General features: G+C 51.1%; 2 protein-coding genes and 1 long non-coding RNA gene across 6 annotated transcripts in view; 1 reads left to right on the forward strand and 2 right to left on the reverse strand.

Annotated features, from left to right (window-relative positions):
- AKT3 (AKT serine/threonine kinase 3) overlaps positions 1 to 14,726 on the forward strand; it is a 318,344-nt gene extending 303,618 nt beyond the window's left edge. For all 3 annotated transcript variants that reach the window (XM_025877589.2, XM_073899912.1, XM_073899913.1), the window contains 2 exons: positions 3,935 to 4,037; positions 9,103 to 14,726. In XM_025877589.2, the coding sequence (XP_025733374.1) occupies positions 3,935 to 4,037; positions 9,103 to 9,188 (189 nt within the window). In that variant the 3' untranslated portion in view covers positions 9,189 to 14,726. The remainder of the gene's footprint in view (positions 1 to 3,934; positions 4,038 to 9,102) is intronic.
- On the reverse strand, positions 602 to 2,234 carry LOC141374002 (uncharacterized). The gene is made up of 3 exons (XR_012380519.1): positions 1,962 to 2,234; positions 1,451 to 1,799; positions 602 to 794 (listed from the first exon to the last, which is right to left on the reverse strand). It is a non-coding gene; the product is annotated as an uncharacterized lncRNA (long non-coding RNA).
- SDCCAG8 (SHH signaling and ciliogenesis regulator SDCCAG8) overlaps positions 14,345 to 27,715 on the reverse strand; it is a 232,069-nt gene continuing 218,698 nt past the window's right edge. For both annotated transcript variants that reach the window (XM_025877582.2, XM_025877581.2), the window contains 2 exons: positions 23,583 to 23,709; positions 14,345 to 14,689 (listed from right to left, as the gene is read on the reverse strand). In XM_025877582.2, coding sequence (XP_025733367.1) covers positions 14,660 to 14,689; positions 23,583 to 23,709 — 157 coding nt within the window. In that variant the 3' untranslated portion in view covers positions 14,345 to 14,659. The remainder of the gene's footprint in view (positions 14,690 to 23,582; positions 23,710 to 27,715) is intronic.

Genomic DNA, 27,715 nt, shown 5'->3' on the forward strand with positions numbered 1-27,715 from the left:
AAGTTGGAGAGCCTACAACTACCCAACTTCAAGACTTACTAAGTTACAGTAATCAGGACAGTTGTTATAGACAGATAACATATATTTTTTTTAAGATTTATTTGAGAGAGAGTGCATGTGTCTGTGGGGGGAGGGGCAAAGGCAGAGTGAGAGAATCTTAAGCAGACTCCCCACTGAGTGTGGAGCCCGATTCAGGGCTCAATCTCATGACCCCTGAGATCATGACCTGAGCCAAAATCGAGTGGGACACTTAACCGACTGAGTCACCCAGGCGTCCCTGGACAGATAACATTTTTTATTTGCCCACAGAGAACCTAGAAATCTAGACCCACACATAATATGGTTAAGTGACTTAAAATAGTAGTGCAGGACACCTGGGTGGCTCAGATGGTTAAGCGTCTGCCTTCCGCTCGGGTCATGATCCCAGGCTCCTGGGATCGAGTCCTGCGTTAGGCTCCCTGCTCCTTGGGAGCCTGCTTCTCCCTCTGCCTCTCTCTCTCTGTCTTTCATGAATAAATAAAATCTTTAAAAAAAAATAGAAGTGCAAAGAGAGTTCAGTTCAACAAATTGTGATGAAACAATTAGACATCCATATTTTTTTTTTAATTTGCAGCATATACAAAACTCAAAACATAGTCCTAAGTGTAGAGCCTTCTAGAAGAAGACATAGGAGAAAACCTTTGTGGTGGTAGGTTATGCAGAGATTCAGTAGATGAGGGCAGTGTGTGACCCATAAAGAAAAACTGATAAACCAGATGATAGCGCAATTAAGAATGTGTGTTCTTCAGAAGGTGCTGTTAAGAGAATTAAAGGAAAAGTCACAAACGGGAAAAAGTTACAAATCACAAATTGATTAAAAGACCTGCATGCAGATTATGTGAAGAACTCTTGAAACTTATTGTCCAGAAAGGGGCGGGGCAAAGAAGTAAATTCACCAAAGAAGTAAATTCACAAAAAAGGTGATTGTTCATTAGGGAAATGTAAATTAAGCCCGTAGTGAAACACCACCACACGCTGGAATGTCTGCTGTTGAAAAAACCCACCAAACCAGTGCTGGCAAGAACGGGGAGCGACTGGAACTTTCGTACATGGGGGATAGTCACGTAAAATGAAGCGACTGCCTTGGGAAACAGTCTGGCAGGTTCTTAATGTCTAGCATGTGACCCAGCCATTCCACTCTTTGGTATTTGTCCAAAATAAATGAACGCTCATCTCTATACAAAGACTTGGACACCTAGGAGTCCTCGCAGCTTTATTTGCAGTAGCCCCAAACTAGAAGCAATGCCGTGTCCAATGACAGGTCATGGAGAGATGGATGCGGGCACACCTGTGTGGAGTGTTGTTACCCAGCACTCGGGGGTGGGTGGGAGGGGGAGCTGGTGACACTCGAAGTGACGGGGATGGACGTCGAAATAATCGTGCTAAGTGCCAAAAATCAGACAAAGGATACATGCTATGCGGTTCCATTTACATAGAAGTCCGGAAAGTACAGACAAGGCCATGGTGGCAGAAAGCACGAGGGAGGACGGCTCACAACAGGCTCATGAGGAAACAGACACCGCGGCACATCTTGATTGGGGTGAGGGCTTCATGGTTTTGTACGTATGGCAAAACCCCTCAAATCATAACATGTACGGTTTATTGTAGGCCACTCATACCTCAATAAAACTGTTCTTGAACGTCCTCACCGTCACCGAGCTTACGTTTTGTTAGGAGGAGGTGTAATGGTGGCGGCAGGAGACGAATGCACGTATATTTTGTGCGCATGCGTAAGGGCGTTGCGTCGGCTGTTGAAAGGCCTGTGAAGGACGAGGAAGCCACGTGAGGAGAGGCGGCGGTCGGTGCGAGGAGGTCAGAAGGCTTGTGAACAGAGGCTGGCTCGAGGTCCCCGTCACCTTTGGAAGCTGTTTTAAGATCGTCCCAGTTTCTGTTGAGTTTCAAGGGGCCCCGCGCTCTCTCACCTAAAAGGAGAGCAGCTTTCCCCGGAACGCGAAGGCCGATTGCCGTTTTCGCCTCAGAAGGCAGCAGCTGGGAAGGGTGGGCCGAGGTAAGCACAGCCTACTGCACATGCCCAGAAGCCCACCTCTGTCGAAAGGCGTGTCTTGTGGTGAAGTTTTGATTGGAAGGAGGAGGAAGAACCTTTTGGAGGCATTTGTAGAACGGTGACCCCAACCAGAGCCGCAGCCTCCGGTCTCCTGCAGGTAGAGGCCGTGACCCCTCGGTTCCCAACGAGGAAAACGGCAAGTTGTCCGGTCCCGCTCACCTTTGCTGTTCTGGGGGCCGTGAGTGTGGCGCCCGGGAGAGGCAGGCCCTTGTGTCGGGGGGGAGGAGGGGAGATCTCCGGCGGTGGAGCGAATGTTTGCACGGCCCGGCAGTGTCCCCGAGCAGCGCGCACACGGCCGAGGAGCTTGCCCCGGGGAGGTCGGGGCTGGGAGGAGAGCCATACTGTTCTGTCGACGCCGCGGCGGGTCACAAGTGGAACCGGATCTATGTTCATCCCCCAAAAAGTGCCTGCTTGTAGCCGACTTTAGACTGGCTGTGTCCTGGGACAGAGAGGAAGAATGATGAGGCAAAGGGATTAAAAATGCTCTGTTACTGGGGCGCCTGGGTGGCTCCAGCAGTGAAGCAGCTGCCTTCAGCTCCGGTCATGATCCCGGGGTCCTGGGATCGAGCCCCGCATTGGGCTCCCTGCCCCGCGGGGAGCCTGCTTCTCTCTCTGCCCCTCCCCCTGCTTGTGCGCTCTCTCTGTCAAATAAATAAGATTTTTAAAAATGCTCTGTTACCTGTGGCATAAACGGAGATGTGTGGTCCTTTATTCCGAAAACATGCTTTTCATTCTGCTTACCCTCGGGTTTTTGAAAACATAGTCTGCCTAGAGAGTAATGTAAAGATTTTTGCCTTATTTTTTAACATAAATTTGGTGACAAGAGTGGGAAAATGCATAGAGCTAAAGCCAGTTGTGTGTTTCTGTTGGTTTCTGTAAACTCTTTATAAAACGTACTGATTTCTGTCCCTCGCTTCTCCGTATTTCTGTCCACTTGGGAATTTTGTCCTAAAAGCAGCATCTCCTGTTGTGCAGGGAACTCATGAGAGCGGGTGCTGGGACTCCAGGCCCTGGGACAGGGCTCCCAGTGTTCTCCTGTGAGGCCGGAGCCCTGAGGAGCAGGAGTCCCACCCCAGCTCCGGCTCCTCCCTCCCCAGCGGAGGTCCCAGAGGCTTTCAGCAGCCCCAGACTTGGCCCGCACCGAGCCTGCTGCAGCTGTGAGGCAGAGGCGTCCAGCCCTGTCAGTCCTAGAGCAGTCCCTGTACTCTCTTTTGGGTCCCCGTCCCTTTTGGGGATCGGCTGCAACCAAGGGATGAAACATTGGCATGTAACTTCAGGGGCTCCCCAGGCCCCTGTCCCGGAGCAGGGTCAGGTGTTCATGCTTATCTCAAGTAAGTGGGTATAGTTCTTTGCCAAGGACAGGGGAGCACTCTGGGACCTGGGGGGTAACCGTATCGTTAAGTTGTGTTCAGGATTACTAATAAGCTGTTGGACCAGGCGCCAGGAAGAGACTAGGGGACAAGTCATGCCTTCGCTGCTTGGGGGAGAGCATGCATTTTGGTGGCAGGGTTTGCATCCATATGGTTTGTGTGTATGTTTGTGATTGGCGGGGAAATGAGGACTTTTCAGTATCCTCTTTCCACCCTATTCTCTGGTTCTCATTTGTTCTGTTTCACATAATCTGTCAAATTTTATACAGAACAACCAAGTACCTCCTGTTCTGTGCTCAGACTGTTGACTGGGAAGCCAAATGCCACATCTCCTGCACACAGTGACTCAGCGATCTGGTCTCTGGCACTGTTCCGTTAATTATTTGCTCTCTAATTTTATCCTAGAAATGAATTTTTCTAAACCGAAATCCGTTAATAGTACCCTTCTTCTTTCTTGCAGCTTGTACCTCCTTTTAAGCCTCAAGTAACATCTGAGACAGATACCAGATATTTTGATGAAGAATTTACAGCTCAGACTATTACAATAACCCCACCTGAAAAATGTAAGTACATCTGACAGGCACTTGATAACATTCTAATATAATGGAAGACAACAGCCACTCTCTTGATTGGATATTTATTTTCAAGATCAGATTCCACGGTGACTTATTTCATCCCGCTTAAGAATATGGAGTTCCATGTGGAAGTTTCAAAGACAGGTAGCTGAGAGAAAAGTTTTGGGAAGTAGGAAAAATTACATAAAGAAAAATTGTAGCCTGAGAATTACAGACTAACTTGTAAACAACTTTGCCTTTCCTTACTGTTCTCATTCTTTCGCCATCAGCTGGAAGGACTCTGAAAGGGACCCTTCCCATGTCTGCCTTACCCTTTATGGCTCACTCATGTCCCCGTGTTCAGTCTCACCTGAACCCGCCATGCCTCACCGTGCCTGGGGACTTGGGTGCTCACAGTTGTCGCTGCCTGCCATGCTCTTTTCCGCGACATTTCCATCAACAGCTCCTACTCCCTCAGATCTCAGCTTAAATGTCACTTCCCCAGAGAGCTTGCTTTCACCTCCCAATCCAAGGAACAGTGCAGCCCCTTGGGCACCACCTACCCCACCCCTTGATTCTTACATTGGCAACTTGCTGATACTCTTCTGGTTAATTTGTTCATTTCTCTGTTTACTGTCTTTCCAACTAGAATCCAGTAACCCTGAGAAAAAGGGCTTGGTTCCTATTCACAGCTAGCCCCAGCTCCGGGCTGGGTATCTGGCCCGGTGTTGGCATTCAGTAAATATGTATGAAGTGAAGGCATAAACACGTTATGGCGAGGGCCCGGTCGTTTCGCAGCCGGAAGGAGGCCCAGCTCTTTACAGATGGTGCTGTTGGCCATCCGTGCCCAGGACTGTGTGCTTCGGCCTCCCTCCCCGCGTGACACCCACAGCGAGCACTGAGAGGGCGAGGTCCCAACCTGTCTCTGTCTCAGCCTCAGCCTCTTGGAGACAGTTCTCTTTTGTAAATGGAGCTTTGGCATTTATGGACTCTTTTAAGACAACTAAATACGTGGTCGTGGATGTCACAGAAACAGGCAGGCTCTGCGAATTCAAAGCTGTGAGCACAGAGCTTGCTTCGGATGGGAGAGACCTGTGAGGCTGAGTCTCAAAGAAACGGCTGAGGAGGATGAGGAGAGCCTGGTGGGGTGACCGTGTCACCCTTGGCTCTGCCACTCCCTCCCCGGAAAGGTGCAGGTCACTTCGTCCTCCAGGAAAGGGGACCCCAGGCTGGATAGTGCCCCTGAGCCTTGGTATTCCCCTGTCGTGCCTGAGAAGCTGTCCCGGTGGGAAAAGCACCCGGAGTTGGACAGCTTTGAAGAGCCCTAGCTTTGATTCTGTTTAAGTCTGTCATGTTCTTTGTTCTGGGACGCACCGCCTGAAGCGTGAGGCTGGGCCCAGTACAACGAACACCCTGCAGAGGAGCGTGGGCACCAATCTGGGGTGGGGGGACCCACCTAAGGAGGCAGCCAGGGAGCAGGAGCCTGGAAGGACACAGCTGAGCAGCTCTCATGTCCATGACTGTGAATCAGTGAAATCTAAATCTCTGTAGTAGGCGCTGCTCCGGCCAGTGGTCCTTCTTCACCACGGACTTGATTTCAAAGCCCAGGGGCGCCTGGGTGGCTCAGTCGGTTGGGCATCTGCCTTTGGCTTGGGTCGTGATCCCCAGGTCCTGGGATCGAGCCCCACGTCAGGCTCCCTGCTTAGCAGGGAGTCTGCTTCTCCCTCTGCCTGCCGCTCCCTCTGCTTGTGCACACTCTCTCTCTGACAAATAAATATTTTTAAAAAAAACCCAGAAACATAAACAAAAACAAAGCCCTGGCTGACGAGGTCCAGATCTCTCCAAGATTCACCTTGCCTGCCTTACCCCTAACTCCAGACTCACTGGGCACTTGCCACCCTGAGAATATGTCATTAACAGGCACCCTGTGGCTTCATTTCTAGAACTTTATAAAATGAGACGGAAATGTTCAAAGACGTTTTAAATCACCCAGCGTGGTTTCTAGAATATCATCTGAACCTGGTGTCTCTGCTTCTCGATCAGTAATACAAAATGTTTCCGCACTCACAGCAACCCCATTCTTGAAAGAATCTATGTCATTTTAGATGCGGGGAGTGCTGTCCATGCCCAGTGACTTGGGGTCTTGAAAGGATAAGGAGTCTGTTTCTAGATTGAGACAGGGATCAGCAGGAAGCTCACACATTGTAGTCCTTTCCAAGGTGGGTTCCAGAATCCACCTACCATGGAGGCCTGGGAACGTGTGGCTCTGCGGGTTTCCGAACCCAGAAACCTGAGTCCAGCAGCAGCATCCTGTGTCTGTCGGGGCCTCGGCAGAGGAAGCAGATGATGGCGTTCAGCAGGCTGGGCTGAGGCCTGAGGCCCCCGCTGGAGGGAGGGCTGGGAAGCACAGGGCCGGGTCTTTAAAGGGATGGTCCCTGGAAACATCCTAGATCCCCTTAAGAGGTGGATCGAAGGAGATTCAGTGAAACTTTGGACTGTGATTACATGTAACATAATTGTCTTGCAGCTTTGAGGGGTGTTGCTGGTGAGCGGCCCTGCAGCCGCTAAAGCACGGAGCTTTTGTTCATGGAAGCCCTCCGTGGTACCCTCAGTTAGCGACGGCCTCCTTCCCACTCGCCACCTGGCTTTTAGGACACAGAATGGAGTTACTTTTTAGAACAAATCAGCAGTTCGACAGGCAGAGTGTTCCTTGCCGACAAACAGCTGCGGTCACATGCCAGATTGTTCTCATTGGTGTTAATTAACTGAACAGATTTTAGAATGTGTCGTCTTGCATTCTATCCGTTAATGGTCCTCTGCCTTCCTCTTACAGGAAGAGAGGATTTCTTTGAGATCGAGTAGCTTTTAATGCCATGTAATTACATTTGTTGAATGCTGTAAGGAAATGAGGCTCCTTGGGCCACGGATTCTGATGTGGGATAGGGAGTTGATCCCTGCTTTCTTGTTCCAGATGTGTCTCGTGTTTGCAGGATGGTTCATGTGTGTCACCAGCAACTGTCACTATGACGCTCCGTTCAGAGCAGGAACAGGGTTACAGACGTTGGTTGGTGTGCTGGACTCTGGCTTGGGCAGGCTGCTGCCCCCTCCCTCCCCAGCCCCCCACCTGTGGGCCCAGGGCTCCTCCTTCCTCTGTCCTGGGGCAGGATCACATACCGGCCCCTCACTGTGGCCGAGCAGGAGGGAGCCGCAGTGAGGGAGTGGTGTAATGGGCTTTAAAGAATCTCAAGGTGTGGGGCTCTTGCTTGCCCATCTGTGAGGTTGAGATTTCTTTATCTGAAGTGGCAGAATGAAGACTCTCTTAATTCTCAACTGACCTGCAGCCTCCCATATGGGCTCTCTGCACATTCACTGCACAGAAACACTCAGCCAAACAAAGCTGTTAGTGGGGAACACTGTTTCCTTGAAATGTGATTGGCACGTGTCCGAATCTGAACACTAAGCTTGCAGCTGCCTTTTCTCTAGTTTTTGTATTTTGTGACTCAACAACAGATAGGCCATCATTCCCAGCGCCTTTCCTGAAGCCAGAAGTACTGTGGAAGGTGTTTGATCTGAACGATGCGTGTGGTTTGCTTGCTGCCTAACCAGTATTTGATAAGGAGGCAGAGATTTCCCCAAGTCACAGTCCTCTCTAGAAAAGCTGATGTAGTAGAAAGGCCTCTCTGTAGAAGGACAGAAGCCTGTGGAGGTCCATGGTCTACATGGAGCAGGGAGCCCCAAATCCTCTTCATGGATTGATTGCTACCTCATCCAGTGATTTTTTTTCTGGTACATCCGAGGTCACAAATTTTGGTTAGCCGCTTGCTCCCATTTCTAGAATCTTTTGTATTCAGAATAGTATACCCAACGGAAGCACAGTGAGAAAAGAAAAGAAATGTTTGCTCGCCAGAGGAATGTGTGTCATGGAGGAGCACAGAGCATCATCCTTGTTGTGTGACAGGGTCAGTGCCCACCACAGAGAGGCCTGTGTGTTTTCTCTTGGTGCTCCTGGGGAGTCTGGAAAATGTAAAGAATTGACGCTGTACTCCCTGTGGGTATTGGAGAAAAGTGGAATTATTTTGCTCAAAGAAAAGAAGCTTGGGTGTTGGAAAGCCGCCTCTGTGGGACAGCATCTGACCCCGTGCACTTGGGGAGAGCAGGAGAGGTTTTGTGAGCACCTCCTGCATAGACAGGGAGCCCCAAGGGCGGCTGGACTTGGCCCAGAGCCCGGAGCAGGTGCACAGGGGATGGTGTGGCCAGGGAGACTGAACATGTGACCAACACAGAAGGAAGAGCTTCCTGGCCATGTGGGACTTTAATCACCAGGACAGTTAGGAGAAGGGCTTGGGGGATCATTCGAGATCTTTTGAATACAAGAAGGCAGGGAAGGTGAAAGGGGGCAGCCCAAGTGAAAGCGCCTTGCTCCATGCCTTCGTGTCTCTGCTTGCTGCTGGTTTCCAGCGGGGCTAGCGTTAGATGCTGACATCTCTCTCTCTCCCTTTGTCTTCCTTTCTTCACTCTCGTTTAAAGGTGCCTCTTAGGGAAACCGGGAATGGTGACGGAAGGCAGATATGAGATGGAGAGTAAATAATGTAAACAATGTCAAATCAAGGACTCCTACAAAGCTTTATTTCGCAGTCACACCTAAAGCACCAAGAAGAAAAAATACACGCATTTGAAGGCGTTGGTACCAGACACTTCTGGTGCCTTAGGCCTGACTGCCCGCTGCAATTTGGACAGGTGTAGTTTCGTGGAATTGGAGGTTCCTGAAGATCGTTCGCACCTTCTTATTTTAAAAAATCTGGTTTTGTTCAATAATATTTTTTCACAGCATGTTGGGTCTTGAGTTGTTCCTGGCTCGAGGGAGTCGACGTGAGGGTGTTCTTTCTTCATAGACCGTGCGTGTGAAAGGGAGATTGGGGAGTGAGGGTCGTTATTCTGTGTTTTGTTGACGGTCACAAGTGTCTCGGAGCTTGTTGCCGCTGACCTTCCCCGTGCTAGACGTTCGAACCGCGTAGACCAGAGATACCGCTGCAAACAGTAACCGTGACGTTAAGTGGCCGCTTTGTGCCCGCAGATGACGAGGACGGCATGGACTGCGTGGACAACGAGCGGCGGCCGCACTTCCCTCAGTTCTCCTACTCCGCCAGCGGCCGCGAGTAAGGCCCCCATCCTGCCCCTTCACTGTCGTCCCAGATTTCCTCCTCAAGACGATTCCCGGACATCACACCAGTCGTAGCTCTTACAAAGCAGGAGCGCCTCCAGACACCCAGCCCACTCTCACCCCCACGAGAACACACATGGACGCAAACACACTTGTTTGTTTTTGCATGAAATTGTATCTCCGTCTACGGTCTCATGCCGCTGCTGCTACTGTCTTACTATTCTAGCAACTTTAAGAGGTAATTTTACAATCTTTGGAAGTCATGAGCCCACCATTGTTCATTTGTGCACCAGTTGTCATCTTTTGGTCTTTTCGTTTTTGTTTTTCCCTAACAGTGAAGGCTAAATGAGATACACTGATTCTAGGTACATTTTTTAACTTTCTAGAAGATACATCGAAAACTAATTAGACTAAGAAGATTTAGTTTATAATTCAGAACAAGCAATTGTGGCAGGGTGGTGATGTGCATATGCAGAATTGTAGGAAGGCGTAAGAGGTCAGTGCGTACAGTGGGGATCGCGCACCCAGACCTGGCCGGAATTCGTAGGGAAGCATCTGAGAGAAGGACCGAACGACCGTTGAGGTAGAGCGCTAGATGCACACGTAGTCCCTGATGGACACTGCACAGGAAGCCCGCTGTGCCACCCGGACGTCCACATTTCACGGGCGGTCGTTGGCAAGACGGACACTGCTCTTCCAAGGAAGGAGGCATATGCACAGCAGAGGCAAGGTCGCTTACAGGCTCGATGACACGATTTGCACCAGAGAGCTTTTTTTTTTTTCCCCCCTGTGCTTGGAAACCTTTTTCCCTTCTTGATATTTATCACCTCTGATGGCTGAAGAATGTAGACAGGTATAATGATCCTGCTTTTCACCAAAATTTGTACACCAAGGTAAACAGGTGTTTGCCTTATTTGTTTTAAGTTTTGACTTTCAGTTCTATGTGAATTAGCTTTTTCTCGGATGTTAAAACTTTGAATGTCCTTTTATGATTTTGTTTATATTGCAGTAGTATTTATTTCTTAGTGAAGAAAATTGTGTGTCATGTTAGCAAATGCAGCTCCAACTTACATGAACTAGACTCACTGCAGTTTATTTTGACCCATGTGCAAGGAATGTACACGGCAATGAGAATCATGCACTTTTTCTCCTTTGTAACAAAATTTGATGAGGCTCTGAAATTGTACACATTGGTTAGAATTGGGCTTTGGGAGAAGAGATGCTGGCACTGAACCCCTTGGTGCTCAAAGGGAGAAAATCCCCAGCTCTCCATGCCGAGGGGTTGAGACGGAAGGATGTTGCTGTCGACCGTTTGAGAAAGGAAACGCTCTGACGGCCCAGCGACGTCTCACCATGAAAGGAACTGCGACCGGCATGACCGTGACAAATGCACCGTACTTGGCAAAATGCACACATCTCGGGTGTTCACAAAGTAGGCAGTAAGGGGTAAGAACCTGGTGTGTTTATTCCGATCATGGTACATTTATCACTGAATTAAGCCATCAGGGAGAAAACAAAACAACACACACACAAAAAAAACACCTCCAACTTTTCTTTTTCTGTATATATTCATGTCCCCAAATTCCAACATTTCTCACGAAAGGGGACATGTATGCAAACCTCATCTTTCTCCTTCATTAATGATGATCTTCAGATTAAACCCTTTGGTGCTAGGAGCTGACATTTTCCAAAGCAGCCTATGAAGTCCAGGGGCTGGGGGTGCTCGCCGCGGCCGCGGGAGGCCAGCCGGCCCCATGGAGCGATCGTGGAGATGTGTGTAGTCACACGTTCTGACAGCTCCCCGTGGAACACTGCGGCATGACGTGGTATGACGACTCAGATGCATTGTGTGGAAAAGCAAGTAACTTTCTAAGTAGGATGAATCATTCATACGCAGATGTCTTAGCCTCGTGGCGCTGGAAGTGTGGATCTGTAGATGAGACACCACTGCTGGCGGTGGGCGGGCCACTGGGACTGACGGGGGTCAAAGGGCATTTTACTAAGGCAGCTAAGACATATTCAGACATAGGTTTTATCCTAATTTTTCATGTTCCTACCTGAGTGAAGTTCATCCTTAGCATTGAGTAGGAAGTTACAGGAAATGGTAGTTCATTCTTACTTACACATGTCGCTTCACTTTTTCTCCCTCCTTGGAATTCTGTTGAATGTTTCACTTTGACCAGAAAGTAGACTAGAAGGTATGTCCTGTAAGTTGTCTCACATCCATTTTTATCCAAGAGGAGCAGATGGAGGCAGAGAAGGCGGCTGAGGCTGGCTGATGTTTCTGCGGAGTGGCCCTCTGTCTCGAGGAGGGTGACCCCGTACACTAAGGACTTGGATAGCTTCCCCCTCCCCCCCCCGCAACCTTGAGGTGATTTCCTGTAACATTGGCCAAGGACACTTCCTGAGGATGAATGACCGCGCTGACGGTGCCCCGGGCTGGCCACTCCTCACAGCTGGCTTGGTTCCGCAGCCCACGCGCGTGCAGAGCTCGCTCACGCTGGGCCTCGAGATGCGCCAGGGGCCCGCGGGGCCTTGGCTTGGCTTTCACATCCAGCGCCCCTCGCCCTCACTCCCAGGTGTCCATCAGCTGGTGCGGAGGAACGACAGGAAAACAAGTGTGCGTGCGTGTGTAGAGGGAGGTGTCCGCACCTGCCCTAGGGGCTGCCCGTGGCGGGGGTGGGGGCTGCCGTGATTGCGGTGGGGGCTGCTGGCAGAAGGCGAGGCCCGGAACCCAGCATCACTCCATCAGAACACGGGTCAGATGCTGCGGACTCCATCCCGCACTAACTTCCATGAAGTCTGCCCTCTTGTCTTAATGCAGCCATCTGGGAGGAAATTGGCCATTTCTGCTTGGATTTTTTGGCAGGTTGCTCACAGCTTTGCTTTCTACACTAATGACATAGCATTATTCCAGTATTGTTTTCCATTTCCCTTACCTGATTTCCGGCTTCTTAAAGCTGACTGTTCTTGCAGGGGCCCCTTGCTTCTCCTAGAGGACAAAAGTAAGGGCCTTCCTTACTAACTGCAGGGTCTCTGTATTACACCTCAACGTACACACTTTGCTGCTACTGTTCGTACTGTCTACAGTAGAATTTCCTTATCTTGCTCCTGGTAGTGCATTACAGGCAAGCATGAAATGTAAAGTATTTATTTAAATAAAAAGAAAACCTCTAAATTGGTAATTGAATTACCTCCCTGTAGCTTTATAGTTTGTGACATTTCTTGACCTTGCTAGTTCTTTCATTAGATCCGCGCAAGATCTAGTCATCTGGTTAAGGATTTTAAGCAGACGCAACTATGAACCCAAGAAAAACTGTATTACTATTACTGTCGGTCATACTAAAACTGTTCATTTCCTTAAGTATATGACCCACAAGGATGTGAAATAACTACAAGAAACTGTTTTTGTACACTGTACATCCTTAGTATTTTTACACGTATATGATAGGGATGCACATTATTTTCCTTCGTACAGACGGCTTAAATAAAGCACTATGTCAATCTGCTACTTCTCTGTTTATTGTTGTTGGACGTGGTTCTGTAGTCTCAGAAAATCAATTATTCTTTTCTGGAAAAAAAAAAGATTTTTAATAGCTCCAGCTGGTATTAACCTACCCTGTATAAATGTGAGAGGAGAATAACTATTGTCCGTCTCTTGTAGCCCCAGACACACGCAGGACTGCTTTGTTATTACTTCAGTAAAATGGCAATAGTGCAGTTGTGCGAACTTGGACGAGGGGCCGCATCTGAAGGGGAGTTGCCGACCCCTCAGCGATGGGTCTCAGGCGCATCTCCCGTGAAGTCAGAGATGGAAGAAGGGGGCTCCCTGGAGATGCATTAGGGACCTAACAAGCTTCACACCCGACGGTTTGGGCCCAGAACTCTTCAGGAGTGTCGCTCCTCAGTAATGTCTTCCTGATAACCTTACACGTGTTGCTCTGCATACTTCCTTTCTTAGGATGTACGTTGGCAAATTAACAAACTTAGTCGTGGGTGAGGGACGGGTAGGGTGGTTGTACTCCAGTCTGATTTATCTAGACTTATTTTGGATGGGGCCTTTTTCTGATTTTACCTCATAAACCTACAGTTGTACAAACTTGGCTTTGCTCCTGACTAAGCTAAGTAGAGGAATGGCTTTGGGACCAGAGTTAGTCAGGCACGTGTGTGTCACACAGCCAGATCTGAGGGCATTCTTCCGTGTGCTTTTCTCTCGAAAACACTGGGATGGACAGATCCAGGAGGCTAAAATAAAGTGACCTCTACAATTCTTTAAGGGTGCTATTTGTAGAATATTGTGTAATTTATTTACTGTAGTCCTCAAACAGAATTAGGGACGATTAACATATCTTAGGTGACAACCTTGATGTCTCGCACATTGGATTAAATAAAAAACTGAATCCAAATAGTAGAAGTTCTACTCTTTCAGGCTTGAACCTTTTCCATGCTCGAGAGACTTTCGAAAGGTCTTTGCGCGTGTATCATCCCACCGCCTCCAAAGCCTAATCCCCGTCCATCCGGAGAGGCCCCGGGGGCCCGGTGAGAGCAAGGGTTTGGGATCGCTAGCCAGGAGAAGGGCCTGAGGTCAGGGCCTCCTCCCGCCCGCGGCCTTGCCTTGCCTTTAGCGCTTCATTGTCCTCCTCAAAAGGACAATACAACACTTTCAGTGCCCAGTTTTTATTACTTTCAAGCATCTGAGGGCTTAACTGTGTGTAGTAGAAATATTCTCTTAAACTAAAATAACGATCTGTGTACAGATATCTGATAGACCTCGAAGTCAACTTTGTAATTCCACGAAGTACATTCGTAGGCTCCTCTCAAACTCCGCACATTCGAGAAGAAACCCGACACCACCAAGCCAAAGATGCTTTCTTGTCTTTTTCCTTGTGAGCAGAGCGGACGGGATAAACAGTGCTTCCTGGTGTCTCCCGACTGTGCCCAGAGTAGCAGGATGATAAGTTAGTGGAGTCTTACGAGATGTGGATTAAAAGCATCAGAAGTTAAAGGATGCTCTCTAGCTCACAAAGAGGGAAGGAAACGTGAATGGCAGGAAGAAAGTCTGGTCCTTAATACCCTCTGGCCTAGTTGAAATATGTGCCTTTTTGGTGTGTTTCGTTCATCACTACAAGGTAAAAAGGAAACATTACAATTCAGGTCTTTAAAAAGTTCATTTATTGAAAGTCGTGTGTAACAGCATACAAATGAGCAGATCTTAAAAACATCATCACTTCAAGCCATTTCTGGAAACATAGCAGGAGGGCTCCTCGTCGGGTGCCAGAGCTGAGCCGCGGGCCGCCCGCACACAGGTGCCGCCGAGCAGCGGACGGGGTGTCGAGCGAGCGGCCCGCTGCCATCCCGGGCGCTGGCCACTGTTCCGGAAGGTCGTGGTGTGCTGTGGCATCTCACGAACAAATCAGATGAATGTAAATATCTCTTTGTAAACCATTTATTTCACTCTGTTTCGTCCAGGTCAGCAATCAGATTGTCGCATGCTGGGTAACTGGAAAAAATGATAATAAAAAGTAAGTTTAAATAGATCTTGTTCTTCCCTGTGATTTGTCTTCTCGCTGGCTGAGGTGCCCCTTCTACGTTTACAGAGAAAAATCAACTCTTTTGCTAAAAATGCAGAGACTGTATGTAACCAGACGCATGAAAAGCTTGTGCTCCTACTTGACCACCGAACATGAGGTGAATGACTTTGTTTTAAGGCTTGAACTCTGAAAACCATTTGTACCCCAGAGGTGTGTCTGTCTCTTGAGGAAGGGCAAGCCGATGACAGGGTGTGGCCAGAGAGCCACCACCTCCCTGTCAGGAAGGAGACCCCGATCCGCACCAGGATCTGTTTACTGAAAACTGCTCAGACATTACAGCTGGGGAAGCTAGAACAAAAACAGGATGCAGGCCAAGTGTCCCTGAGACATTCCTAGTGAAATCAAAACGAGCTAAAACCTCCCAAGTTTTTAGTGGCAGACATGTTATTATAACATATATAAAGGCATTTTTTTCACATGGAAACCACCTCCCACCTGGAAGAGGGATTTGGTGTATCTGGCCTCTTGGCTTTAAACAGGAATAAAGGTTTCAAAACCAGCTCCTGAAAACTGGGTTGAGGGAATCACAGGTAAGTGGAGTTCTGAGTACACCGTTGATGGCCCTGGCGCACCGGGCTGCTCAGATTAGTTTAACCCACGGCCAGAAGTCCTTGACCTTGAGGAGCGGGAGGTCTGGTCTGGTCTGGCTGGCTGGCAACCACCTTCCAGAAAGACATGTGGGCCTTTGCCCTCCCCAACGCAGATTTCCTGAGCTAGAATCGGCGGAGGGAGGGGGGCTCCTGTGAGAACCCAGTTTCAGCCACGATTACTTGAGGATTTCCAAGACAGAATAGTGAGCAAAAGATCAGAATTCACGCAAGAGAAATAGGAAAATCAATTTGTTGCCTCTCTTGAAAGATGCAAAAAGGAATTGTTTCCATCTCAGGTAGGCTTCTCGGCGTGTGTGACACTGATCGTGCGTGACACTGATCGTGCCTCTTTAGTGTGCAAGTCTTTAAGTAGAAGGGTCATTAGAATGTCACATGTGCAGCCGCCATGCTTGGCACGCAAGCGGGGGCTGTGCACTGAGTGAGTGGGATGTGTGTCTCTGAGCACAAGGATAAGCATAAACCATGACAGGCGTATCGAAAAAGAAAAATGTAACTGAACTTCGGGTAGAAGACACACCCCCCCCTATGACGTGTGCACAGAGTAATGGTAAAGGCCTGCAGTAGAAAGAAAATGTCACAGGAATTCTTTTAATCCAAACTCGAAACTGGCATCTCTCCTTATAATGAGTTCATAGTGCCTGTGGGCTCCGGGTCCATCTAGTAACTGATCATCACCCGACCCGTCCCCTGGCGGCCCTCAGACGGCTCCCCAGAACCCTCGACCTCCCGCCCCTGTGGGACCCCTTGGGAGCAGCGCAGATGTGAGGTCCCCAGTGTGAGCAAGCAGACAGGAGCCAGCCCAAATCTCTCCCTGGAGCAAATTCCCTGTCACTGTCTCTTCGCTGGTTTGATATTTTATTTGGTTTTGATGCAAAGCCTGTCCTGACTTTAGGATTACAGCCCCAATATTACCATTCACTGGTCCGGGATCCCCAGTGCCTACGGCTGCCCGCCCCATCCTGTAGACATCTGAGTAATTCACCCCGTGCCCATGTCACTGTTTGGTCAATAAATGCAGCACCCAGTGTTGCCCTCCATTTGCTGGAGCTTTAGTAGAGAACATTTCTCAGTGCTCCCCCCAATCCCACGGCATGTCCAGAGACAGAGAACCTTTAGCTACTGCCAAATCTCACTCCTCTGCCATCACTTCTTAGGGCTATTAGCCATGCTTATTTCCAGAAAGTTGGGTCCACCATCCACACCACAGTGATCACGGTCTGGCTGTGAAGGGGGGGTGAGGACGCGCGTGCCAGTGGGACATTAGCTGGTCTGAACTGGAACTGGAGCCCTCGGCCACCGCCTCCCCATCCTCTGCCTTCCAGCCTGTCACCATGGCCCTTGCTGCGGCCTGCTTAGCTGGTGTGGCCACATCTGCCGTGGTCTGGGGCTGCCCTCCCAGCAAGGGGAGGGCTGATGGGGCACCCTGGCAGCTGCTCTTCTGAAATACTGTCCACAGATGACAGACGTGCCCCCGTCTGCACGCCTGCTGCTGCAACCCCATTTTCTTTGTTCTGGTTTTAAAACCTAATAGAGCCTTCTCTCCACAAACCCTGACTTTTGTGTTTATTTCTGAAGTTTAACTTGAAATTCAGAGTTTAAAAAATGAGTCTCTCTGGGTGACCTGAATTGTTCCCCAGGCAACCACGCTGTGGGGTCCAGCGGAGCCTTTTCTGCCGCTTTGTTCCCAAGCCCCCGGGCCCCCCACCCCGGGGAATGCCCGGCCTGCCTCACCCCTGCTCACAGACCACGCATGCTCAGCCCCAGCCTGACCCGTGCTTCCATCAGCGAACCTCCACCCAGCCTCTCACTAGTTACCCCCAAATGCACATCCCCACCCATCTCGCTCATTTGCACATTTTCCTTCTCTGTGCGGCCAGGTCAAAAAATGGCCCGGTTCCTTGTACCTTGGGCAAGAAAGCATCTATTTTTAACCAGAGAAAAGCGTCCCGCCCCCCACCTCCAGCTGGGGCATTCTCAAGCTTGTCCCCAGTGAACAGAGCTCCAGGGAAGCCACCAGTAGCTACTGCTTGGGGGGCCAGAGCCGGCTGCAGGCCCCGCCCCGGGAGAGAGGCGGATGGATGCCCACCCGTCCCCGCAGCCTGCGGCCCAGGGACTGAACATCTTCTTGAGAAGTTCAGTTCCCTGCCAGTCACTTCCCAGTTCTGTTCACTTCATCTCTGGGCCTTCTTTCTCCTACCTGTACAAAAAGGACACTGAATGAGTTATCCAGTGGCCCCTTCATGCCTGCCAACCCCAGCTTCACGGTCACCTTCGCCGGAGTCGGGGTCATGCGGGGGCTCCCTCCTAAGGGAAAGCCGGTTTTCTTTTGAAGGGTTTTGTTTGGCTTTTGGTTTCGGTTTGGGTTTTGACCAGGACCTGAGTGATAGGAAAGCTAAACCACTTTCCCAAAGTGGTACAGAGTTGAGATCTGAGCCCCCGGTGGTGTGACCTTGAAGTCCAGGCTCTCTTGTGCTCTTCTGACCCACTCAGCAAGAGCACATAAGCCACCAAGTGTGATCTTTGTGGAGCTGAGCAGGAGTCATGGGGAAGGCTGGCCGGCACACACAGGCCATGTGGACTCCTCCAGGTGGTCACCGGTTCGCTCGGAGGAAGGTGCCCTCACCAGCCCTCTGCAGAACCTCATGGAATGTGGCCTTCAGGGGGGCACCGCGACGTGGCAGAAGCCGCAGGGCACACGAGGCAGAGTCCTGCCTCACGCCCTGCTAAGTGGCCCACATGCTCACTGACCTTCCCAGGAATCCATCCAGCTGTGGGCAGGTGCAAAGCGGGCCCAGAGTTCACGATGAGGTCACAGGCACACCCGGCAGTCCTTCTCCCCTCGGGCCTCTGACGACCACTGGTCTGTGCAGACAGAGGTCAAAGCCCCGGGGTCCCTAGACCACGGGGACGGCAGGCCTGGCTCCCTGCGTCTGGGCTCCCAAAGCGGGAAGAGTCGGGAGAAACCAGAGAAAGGAAAAGGCAGAGGCGGGAAAGCCTTCCTTGCAGAACAAAGGCGGGGCGATGCTTCCTTGGCTTTCTGGAAAACAGCAGCTGGAGCTGGCCTTGGACCCGCGGCCCGGCAGGGGGGCGGGGGAAGCCGGGAGCCCTGGGTGCGCACAGCTGGGGTCAGAGTGCCCAGGCACCCCCGGATCTGGCAGCTCCTGCGCCCCGCTCCTCCCCGGAGCTCTGCCGACACCAGGGTCCCACAACTCGTGCGATCCAACGATGTCATCTTCCAGCTTTCTGGAATCCCGCGAGTCCTGCGAACTTCCCCTGCACATGGGCAGGTGTCTGTGTTTTATAGGGACCATGTTTCCATGGTAAATAGATTTTTAAGAATTCCCAAAGGACAGACAGTGTCACCAACAGCACAGAGAGGAGCCTCTGGCTGCCTCATGTTTGAAAGCGTTAAGAATAAAGACAACACTGACATTTGGGGTTGTAATGTGACGGAATCACAGTCTTTTAAAGGCAAGAACCACTTCTCCACACTCCATGCAATATTCAGTGTTTTGTTAACTTGTCTAATTGGATTAAAATATTTAACTCCCTTTAAAATCTTGATTGTGAATTTATATTGCAAAATGTAACGTCTGACTCAGGAAGCAATAACTGGAGCAAGTGTGTCTGAAGCAACAGAAAATTCGATTTATTTTTCTTCCATGAGTCTCATTCTGAAATTATTCACTCTTGGACAAAGTGAACTGTTAAACGGAAGAACAAGTTTGGCTTCAATGAAGCCGTATGTGCTTTTCAATATTAATTACACACAGGGCCTTCCGTGGGAAAAAAAAACAACAACAAAAAAACAACCAACCCACAAAAGTTAAACTGTGTTATTCGAGTTGCTCGGGAAGTTTCTCTGAGGGTCGCAAGACCCTTATGTTGGCAACACAGCACCAGGGGTCTCGTGTCACTCTTGAGAAACACTCAGGCAGCAGGGAGTTAATGACATTTTAGCTGCATATGTTCAAGTGTATTTAAAAAAATATGCAAGTCACTTTGGTTGACAGTGTCTTGTACACAGTTTTGAAAGAATCAGGGCAAACTTTAACAGAGTCAGTTTTTATTTGAAAAATATTTTCTGGGAATGTATCAGTGTTTATTTTTGAGACTGACAATTCGGGTGAAAATCAGGATAAAAACAAAAAAACAACAATTTGGTTGAAATCAAATTGTTTGTTTTCATCTATTTAGAATTCTTTCCAAAAACTCTTGGTTCAGGAGGAGGCTTTCTAATTTATTTTATTCAGTGTATTTGCTGTTCTATTCAAGCACCATCTGTCCTGCAGGTAGCTAACTTCGGGGAAGCACCCACGTGAGGCCAGCGAGGCCCCCAGGGCTCAGGAAGGACCCCCGCAAACCTGCGTACATCTCCAGGTCCCATCCGGGGTGAGCGGCAGGCACCCCCCCACTCCTCAGTCCCTGCCCAGTGACCCTCCCTCGAGCGGCCATTTCTGAAGGTGCCCTGCCCCTGGCTTCAGGGCACAAATGGGCCCTGCCTCCCCTCCTCCCCTGTGCCCGGTTCTTTGCTCCTTTCGGCTCTCTGGCCAGATCCTTCCATGTAATGAGACAATATCCATGATTTTCATTATAATCACATGTGGCTGTTGGATCCAAGCACAAGTTTGAATCAAATTAGAAAGTCAGTTCACTGCCAAGAATGCACAAAAGTCACAGGGCCAACTGATTAATCACTGATAAGTCAGTCTCAGGAGAGCGTCCCGACTGTAGAGATGCTTCGTCTGCAGGGACTGGAAGGGCGCCCCTCCCCAGACCGAGCATTGAGGACGGAGCCCTAGGGCCCGGGGGGAAGGCAGCTATCAGAAGACGCAAATCGGAACCCCGAATCGTTGCCCAATGAGTAGTTCCTCCACAGACTCTCGGGGTATAAAACCATCCTCTAAACGGACAACTTCTGTTCTTTCCCATCGCTCAGCTGCCATTCTCCCCAAGAAAAGACTGATCTCCTCAGCAGCTGGTGCCACCCTCCTTGGCCAGATGTTAGAGCCCCGGGCGCTGGGTCCCAGACCACTGATCCCCTGCTCCCAGCCACCAGGCCCCGCCACCACTCCCCTGAGACCCAGCCAGAGTCTCTGTCCCCACCAAGAGGAGGCCACAGGGCCCGTGCTCAGGGAGGGGCCGTGGGGCCGTGTCTGCAGGCAGGCTGGGTGGAGGTCTTCGGGATGACCAGCATAGCCATTTTAGGACATTTTAAAAGCCATTTTCTAGAAGTTCCCCACCCGCAGCATGAGGCAGGAGAGTAACAAAGCCACCGCTTTTAGTCACACGAAGAACAAGGCGGCCCTGAAGCCCTGAGCCAGGCCCATTGGCGGCCAGCAGTGTTGCAGGGGAAGACTGGAGTCGTCACGGTTAAAACCATCACCGCGGCCTAGTTACGACTACGACCGGCTCGCTCTGCCAGACTGTTGTGCGGGTTTCAGGATGTAAGCAGAAACGATTGAGAATAAGAAAGCCTTCTGAACAGACGTCGCTGTTTCCTGTCAGAGGCGGCAGGCCGACCTGAGGTCCGTCATCTGCTCCAGGGCCCAGGGCTCGGGGCCTGGGAGCAAACCAGAGGCCTGGGACTCAGCTATGGAGCAGCGGCCCAGGCCAGGAGCTCTCCACTCCCTGCTGGGTGTCAGGTGGACCGAGTTTGAGAGTCTGACATAAGCAGTTAAGTCCTTATGCTTAATCCATCCAAGCTGAGAAAACGGAAGCCTTTAGTTAAACGGTTCATCCCTAAACGAGAGATGAACCAGTGTCTCTCCAGGAAAACAGGGAGCGGGGTTGGTCGCTCAGGAGCTCGCAGCGGGCTGTGTCCTCTGAGATCCCTGCTGGGAGCACACAGCGGCCTTGTTCCCCTCAGCGGTTGGAAGCTAAACTCACAATTCCAGTTTATTCCATGGCCGAAGTAGGTCTAATGCCACACTTGGGTAGAAAGAGCAGGCCTTCGGTTTAGATATTCCACAGCGAGCTTGCAAAACTGGATCCCTGCCTCTTCTTTGAATGCTAGTATTTGCTACTGAAAGCCAACAGTCCCTCTATGAAATGTCTTTTGTCCTGTTCATATTAAAATAACTCCAAATGTACTATTTGAATCTGAAAGATCCCTTTAGAGATGAGCCAGATGGGCTGGTATCAGATAACTCAGGATGGTCAAAGCATCTCTGTGGCTTCAGGCAAGAGAAAAAAGACCTGCTCATTTTTCTGAGGATTTTTTGAGGTTTTGGGTTTTCTTTTTTTTAAATGCATTTTATGAAAATTTTGCAATCCATTTGGCAATTATCAAGTTTTTTAAAGCCCTGGAAGAGTTGTCTAAGCACCGATGGCCCATGTTAAGATCTGAATGGCTGCGAGGTAGGCAGATGGGGAGTTAAAAGGGAAACCCTACATGACAATGCTCTGGTCCAGAATCAACAGGAAACTGCCATGTGCTCAGAGCTTGTACAGAAGATGCCCCACAAGTCTTTTTTTTTTTTTTAAGATTTTATTTATTTATTCATGAGAGACGGGGGGGGGGGGCAGAGGGAGAAGCAGGCTCCCAAGGAGCAGGGAGCCCGATGTGGGACTCGATCCCAGGACTCTGGGATCATGACCTGAGCCGAAGGCAGACGCTTAACCATCTGAGCCACCCAGGCGCCCGCCCCACCAGTCTTATTCTGAAGTGGTTCTTGGCTCCTAGAGCCAAAGGATTCACTCATGCTAGGAGCCCCTGTCCCTCCACTGCGTGTGACAGGAGCCTAGTCACCTGCCTGGAGAGCCGGTGGCCCCAACCCTTGGCTGGCTTCACAGCTCGCTCGCCCTGCCTCCTGCAGGACCCGCGCAGACAGTTGGGCTGTGGCCCAGGTTGCGCCCAAGCCCTTCGGAGGCTCTAGAGCTCCGAGTCCCTCAGAATTACCCAACCAGCTTGTTAAAAATGTCGATTCCTGGCATGTGTGAACAGAGGCCCTGAATCCGTGTTCCTCGCAGTTACCTGTTAGCAAGCCTTCCCGGACGACCATGGTGCATCGTATGAGAGGGTCAGTGGCACCAGGGGCATGGTGTACAGGTGGGCCCCCAACCCCAGGCCGTAGTTCAGCGCCTGGCACTGGGAGTGTTCTCTTTCTCTACGTGGAAAAATGAGTAGTTCCTGTTGAGGGTTTTGGTGCGCTGAGTGGGAAAATTCACTCAGAGGAGAGCGGCTCCCTGATACCCATTCAGCACATTTTGAAAGAAGAATGAGAGACAGTTTCCCCCTCTTCTCATTTCCAGAGGCATTCTTTCCGTTAATCATTCCCAGCACTCACTGTGTGGGCACCTGGGGGCAATCCTAATACAAGGTCCTAAGACAAGGAGGAGACCGTGGCCAGCCCCTGGACCGCCTCATTATCCTAACACATTGCTTGATGGGGCAAAAAGTACAGTTCCTCTGACAGGAAGAGAAGCCACTTAGGGGAAAAAGGTCTCACGCCACACTGCAGACTCTCCTGGATATTCTCCTCCCTCCACTGTCCCTTCTGGTGGCCCCAGGTCTACCCTCAACAGAAGGCCAGGGCTGTGGCGTCAGCCTTAGGTGCCATGCATAGTGTCCCTACTTGCTAGCTGTGCAGGCTGTTGGTGCCTCGGTTTCCCTATCTGCAAAGCGGAGACAGGAAGCGATCTTGCAAGCTCGTTCAAGGGTAACAAGAGTTAGTGTGCACTCTAAGGGTAGCGCTGCTGGGCTCAATTATCCGGCAGCTGACTTCGGACAAGACTCCTGCAGTCCAGTCACCGTGGCTCCCCCAGTTGGCAGCCCCTCTCTCCTCAACCAATTCAAACTGTACACATCCCCCAGGGGTGGTTCAGAGTCTACCTCCTGCAAGAAGCCTGCTCACCACCGTAGCCTTCCATGTCCTTCCACGGACTGTGCCCCTCAGTGTGGCCTGTTGAATCGAGGGTTGTTGTGCATGAACTTTAGCTCCCTCAAGAGGGCAGGCCCATGGCCCTCACATCCGTGTCCCCCACTGTGCCCAGCATAGTCTTCAGGATCCCCCTGCCAGCTTACGAGCTGCCCAATGGGATCACTGGGGATTTCACCTGTTCCGACGCAGCTCTGAAACAAGGAATGAGAAAAAGCCCCACACACAGACGCTGCTGTGTTCTCTGGTGGGTGAGCCGACCCAGAGGACTTTCCCCAGCGCCCCACCCCTGTGCTGGGTTTGCACAGTACCTGGGATCTCAGACGTCCCACCTCTTCTGATAGGCTCTGTCTCTCCAGCAGAAGCTGGTTCTGCTTGTTGAGAAGCTGCACCAGCTGCTGGGCCGTGGCCTGGCTGTGCTTGTCCAGCTGCTTTAGCCTGCAGAGAGATCCACCGCAGAGTTAGGGATGGGTCCCGAGACGCGGGGGCAACCAGCTGCAGCGAGCAAGAGGGGCAATGGCCAACTTCAGCCCTTCAGTGTGTCCCGCTGCTGTGCATGTCCGAGGGAAGCCCTGGTTGGTGAGCCCGGAGCTGTAAATCCAGGCGACCCTGAGGGGAGAGGCGCTGGCCAGCAGCAGGCTCTTGGAACGCAGCACTGATTAAGCTGAATGGAATCTTATCAAATGTGAAAGGGAATCAGGAGCCTTCTCCCGGAGTTGTCAATGAGGAAACACACAGAGAAGTTGGATAAGGAGAAGAAAAACCAAAACCTTAAACTCACAGAGGTCGAGGACGAGGGGCCTAAATGCCTCCATTGTTCAGCTGGAAACGTATCTGGGAGGCTGGAGCAGACGGCCCGCCCTGGCTGGGGAAGTGGGCGAGGGACAGCAGAAACACTGAACTAAGGGTTTTCCATTATTAATCACTCAGTCAATCATGAGCTCCGGCATCGCTGACCAGATGTCTTTAAAGATCCTAAATTTGTCATTCTGCTGATGGGTCCTCCTCTCCAGACTTGCTAATTCACTCAAACTATTATCCTCATTTGTCCACAGACGGCTTCCTACAGCACACTCACCCCTGGAAATGTAGGCTTTGGATTAAATTTAGAGTTGCACAACTACCCAGAACTGTTCTGGAAAGAAGTTGGCTGTGTCCTGCACCCTTCCTGGCCAACCAAAAGCACTAATGGTGAAATTAACTTGTATTTTCACAGGGAAAGGGTTTTAAAAGCTCAAGATGCATTTCAAACTCCACGCTACATGTCCAACACTCACTGAGTCAAAGGCCATGAGGTGATGTGCAGACACTGGCGTCAGGCTGCCCCACAGTTAAGCCTTCCTGCGGCCGTCCAAGCTTCTTGCGTGCTCGCAACACAATGAAGCATTGACGAGGGCAGAGACCCGGGCCTGGGGGTGGGCGAACTCCTTTCCTAACCTAACAGGGAGGCGGCGGGTAAAACTACATTCTGGGAAACCTGACACTCTAGTATTGCTCACGCTTTCCCAGATTCTTGTGCCATCTGCAAGCCTGTCCATTTCCGAGACTGCATCGACCGCGGGCCCTGCCCGCCCTTCTCAACTTTGGAAGGATTTTTGTAGGCATCTTTGTTCAAGCTGTCCCAGAAGGCACACTTGGGTCCCCACCCCGGTCTCCTTCTCCTCCTCTCGCACTGAGGGCTCCCCCTTTTCAAGCACGCCCGGGCCTTTTGCTACTTCCTACAGCTGCAAGTGCGAAGAGCAGGAAACCGAGAGCCGGTGGCAGGCGCCCAGGCGGCAGGACGCATGCTTACACAGCCCGCCCTGTCCCCTGCGCGGGGGGCCGCCATCTGGCCCCGCCCACAGGCGCAAGCCCCGCCTCCTAGCTTCAAGCCTCCTGCGGGTTCTGGAAAAAGAGCAAGGAAGGAGCCATGGCAGGACTTAGTTCTTCCCACCTGTGTGTGTGGCTGTTCAGGGCCAGGGTCAGCTGCTCCGGCCCTGACTGGCTTCCCAGTGTCCTGGATCAGGCTGGGGCAGAACCGAATACCAAGATCTTCCAGCCAAGTGTGAGCGGTTTCCTGCTTTTGACACTGTATACACGGTAGTCATGCCCCCTGGCCCCTGTGACCCTGCCTCTGATCCTGGGGAAGCCAGGGCACTGCAGCTGTGGGAAGCCCCCTCTGTCCCCACGGCCACCGATCACACTGTCACATGGGGACAAGGTTTCCTGAGAACAGCCTCAAAACCACCCCTGGACGTCAGATCAAACGGGAGTTTTCCTGCACCTTCTCCTGGAGGGGCGAGGACATCCCAGGGCGGCCCAGAAGCCCCGCCAGCGGGCTGCGGGGGTGCGGGGCAGGGGCACTCTGCCTGGGCTGACCCACCGACAGATGCAGGCAGCCACCGCTCATCTGAGCATCTGCTCTGCTGCCCAGCACTGGAGTGGGTCCCGTAGAAGATGCAGAGGTGAGGAGAAGAAGCTTTTTCTTTGAGAAGCAGACAACCTGCTGCTTGGATATTTGAATCAGAGGACAAGCATCATCATTAGCAGCTGAGCTATCTAAACCCTTGGGTGGCTTCCCCCACCTCCCCCCAAGTCCTGGGTGTGGAGACAGCCCCAGGCTAAGCACTAGCCAGGTAGTAGCCCACTGGTTTCATGCTGGCTGGAAACAAATGCAAGAGAAACATGCGATAAATGGATGACACCATTAAGGCTTAACAGCAGCAAGGCGCCAGGAGTGGACTTTCTCCATGTGGTCCCTTGCCCTGTGCTTTGATCAAATGGAGTAACAGTCCTATGGACTGATGGCTTGAGTGTGTGTTTCTGGGCTCCTGGAAAGAGGTGGCTGCCTGATCCAGAGCTATGGGCTGAGCCAAACCCTGCTCTCCTCACAGCACAAAATGCCGGCCCTGGGCTGGCCACACTGGCTTACAGCCAGAAAGGGGGCCAGTTCCTGCCTGGACCCTCCTCCCTTGGAGCCCCCAGGACTTAGGCCAGGCTCTGTTGGCAACGTTTTGCAAACCGTAGGCTTCAGATGCCTGCGGCAATTACCTGAGAGCACCCAGGCCCCACCCGGAGCGGCTGAATCAAGCTGGGTGTCATCCTGCAGAAGTACCACCGACGACGTGAGGCGTAAGGGCCTCCGGAAAGCCTTCCTTCCCCGAGGCAGAAGCCCCCCCAGCTTCACAGTGGGAGCCAGCTTGCACACCCCAGGGCCATCTTGGGGGACTTTTCCCCCTTTGAAAGACATGCTCCCTCCTTGTTCAAGGTCAGCCTCTATTATGTCACTCACGTGCTGCAACGAAGTCAGTCACAAGCTCAGAAAAGGTAAAAAACAACAACCCAAACCCACATTTGTTAAAGGACAGAAACAAAGAAACAAAGAAGAAACCCATATTTTAGATAAAAGGGACTCGGTTAAGGAAATAAATTTCAGTAGCAGCCCTCTCGAGGTGTTTTATGAATATCGGGAAGACTTTTTTTTTTTTTAATTAACAAGTTATTTCTTGGAACAGCCGGCCCCAAACACCGCACAACCCTGCCTCTACTCTGTTCTTGGAGGTTTCACTACCATGGGTTAGAAGAGATATCCTGGGGTGTCCTGGGACATAAAAGTCGTCTTTTATTTTCCATGCTGCTTATGGCCCTCATGTTTGTCCTTCTAAGTGCGCGCGCTCAGCCAACCACAGCTGCAGCTCCCACCGCCGGCCACGGCTAACATTTACTGAGCCCTGAGCTTAGTCCCCCCGCACGGATTATTGAATTAAAAGGTAGGTGCTAACGTCCCATTTTACAGATGAGAAACTGATGCTGAGAGGTTCAGTGAACTGGCACAAAACCATACAGGAAGCACTCGAACTCGGAGGTGTTCTTAACTACTGTTAAGGAATGGTTCGTTCATTGAGTTAATTCAACAAATCAACCGGTCAACCCTTCCTTGGTAAGCACCTCTCATGGGTCAAGTACTATAGGGTAGATGCTGGAAATACATCAGGAATTACAACTGGTCCCTGGAGGCGGCGGGGCGGGAGGGAGGTTGTTGGAGGTGGGGGTAGGTGGGAGGTGGGGGGGTGGGGCTCCCAGCCAATTAAGGAGAGACCAGCTGGAAAAGGAAAAGTTTCGGCACTTGAACTAGACCAGGTAAAAGCAGGGAAACCAGTGGGCACTGGGCAAGCGTGGGGTCCAGGGTGCTGGCACCTACCCAGGAAACAGACCATCTCCAGAGTGCTGACCACATGCCAGGCCCCGCACTAAGTGCTCACGACCACCCCACAAGGCAGGAACTAGTCTTATCCCCACTTTAAGGATGAGGAAACCCAGGCACAGACAGGATAAGGGCTGGTTCAGGCCACACGGCCGGTAAGTCAGGATGCGAAAGAGGAATGGGTATTGTCTTTGGGGGGGGTGGGGGCTCCCCACAGGAGAAGGGGTGCTGCAAAGGCCTGCTGTCCAAGAACCGAGAGTG

The sequence above is a fragment of the Callorhinus ursinus genome, unplaced genomic scaffold (genome assembly GCF_003265705.2).
Source record: "Callorhinus ursinus isolate GAN/ISIS: 27379988/994484 unplaced genomic scaffold, GSC_fseal_2.0 scaffold13, whole genome shotgun sequence".
NCBI classification, from domain to species: Eukaryota; Metazoa; Chordata; class Mammalia; order Carnivora; family Otariidae; genus Callorhinus; species Callorhinus ursinus.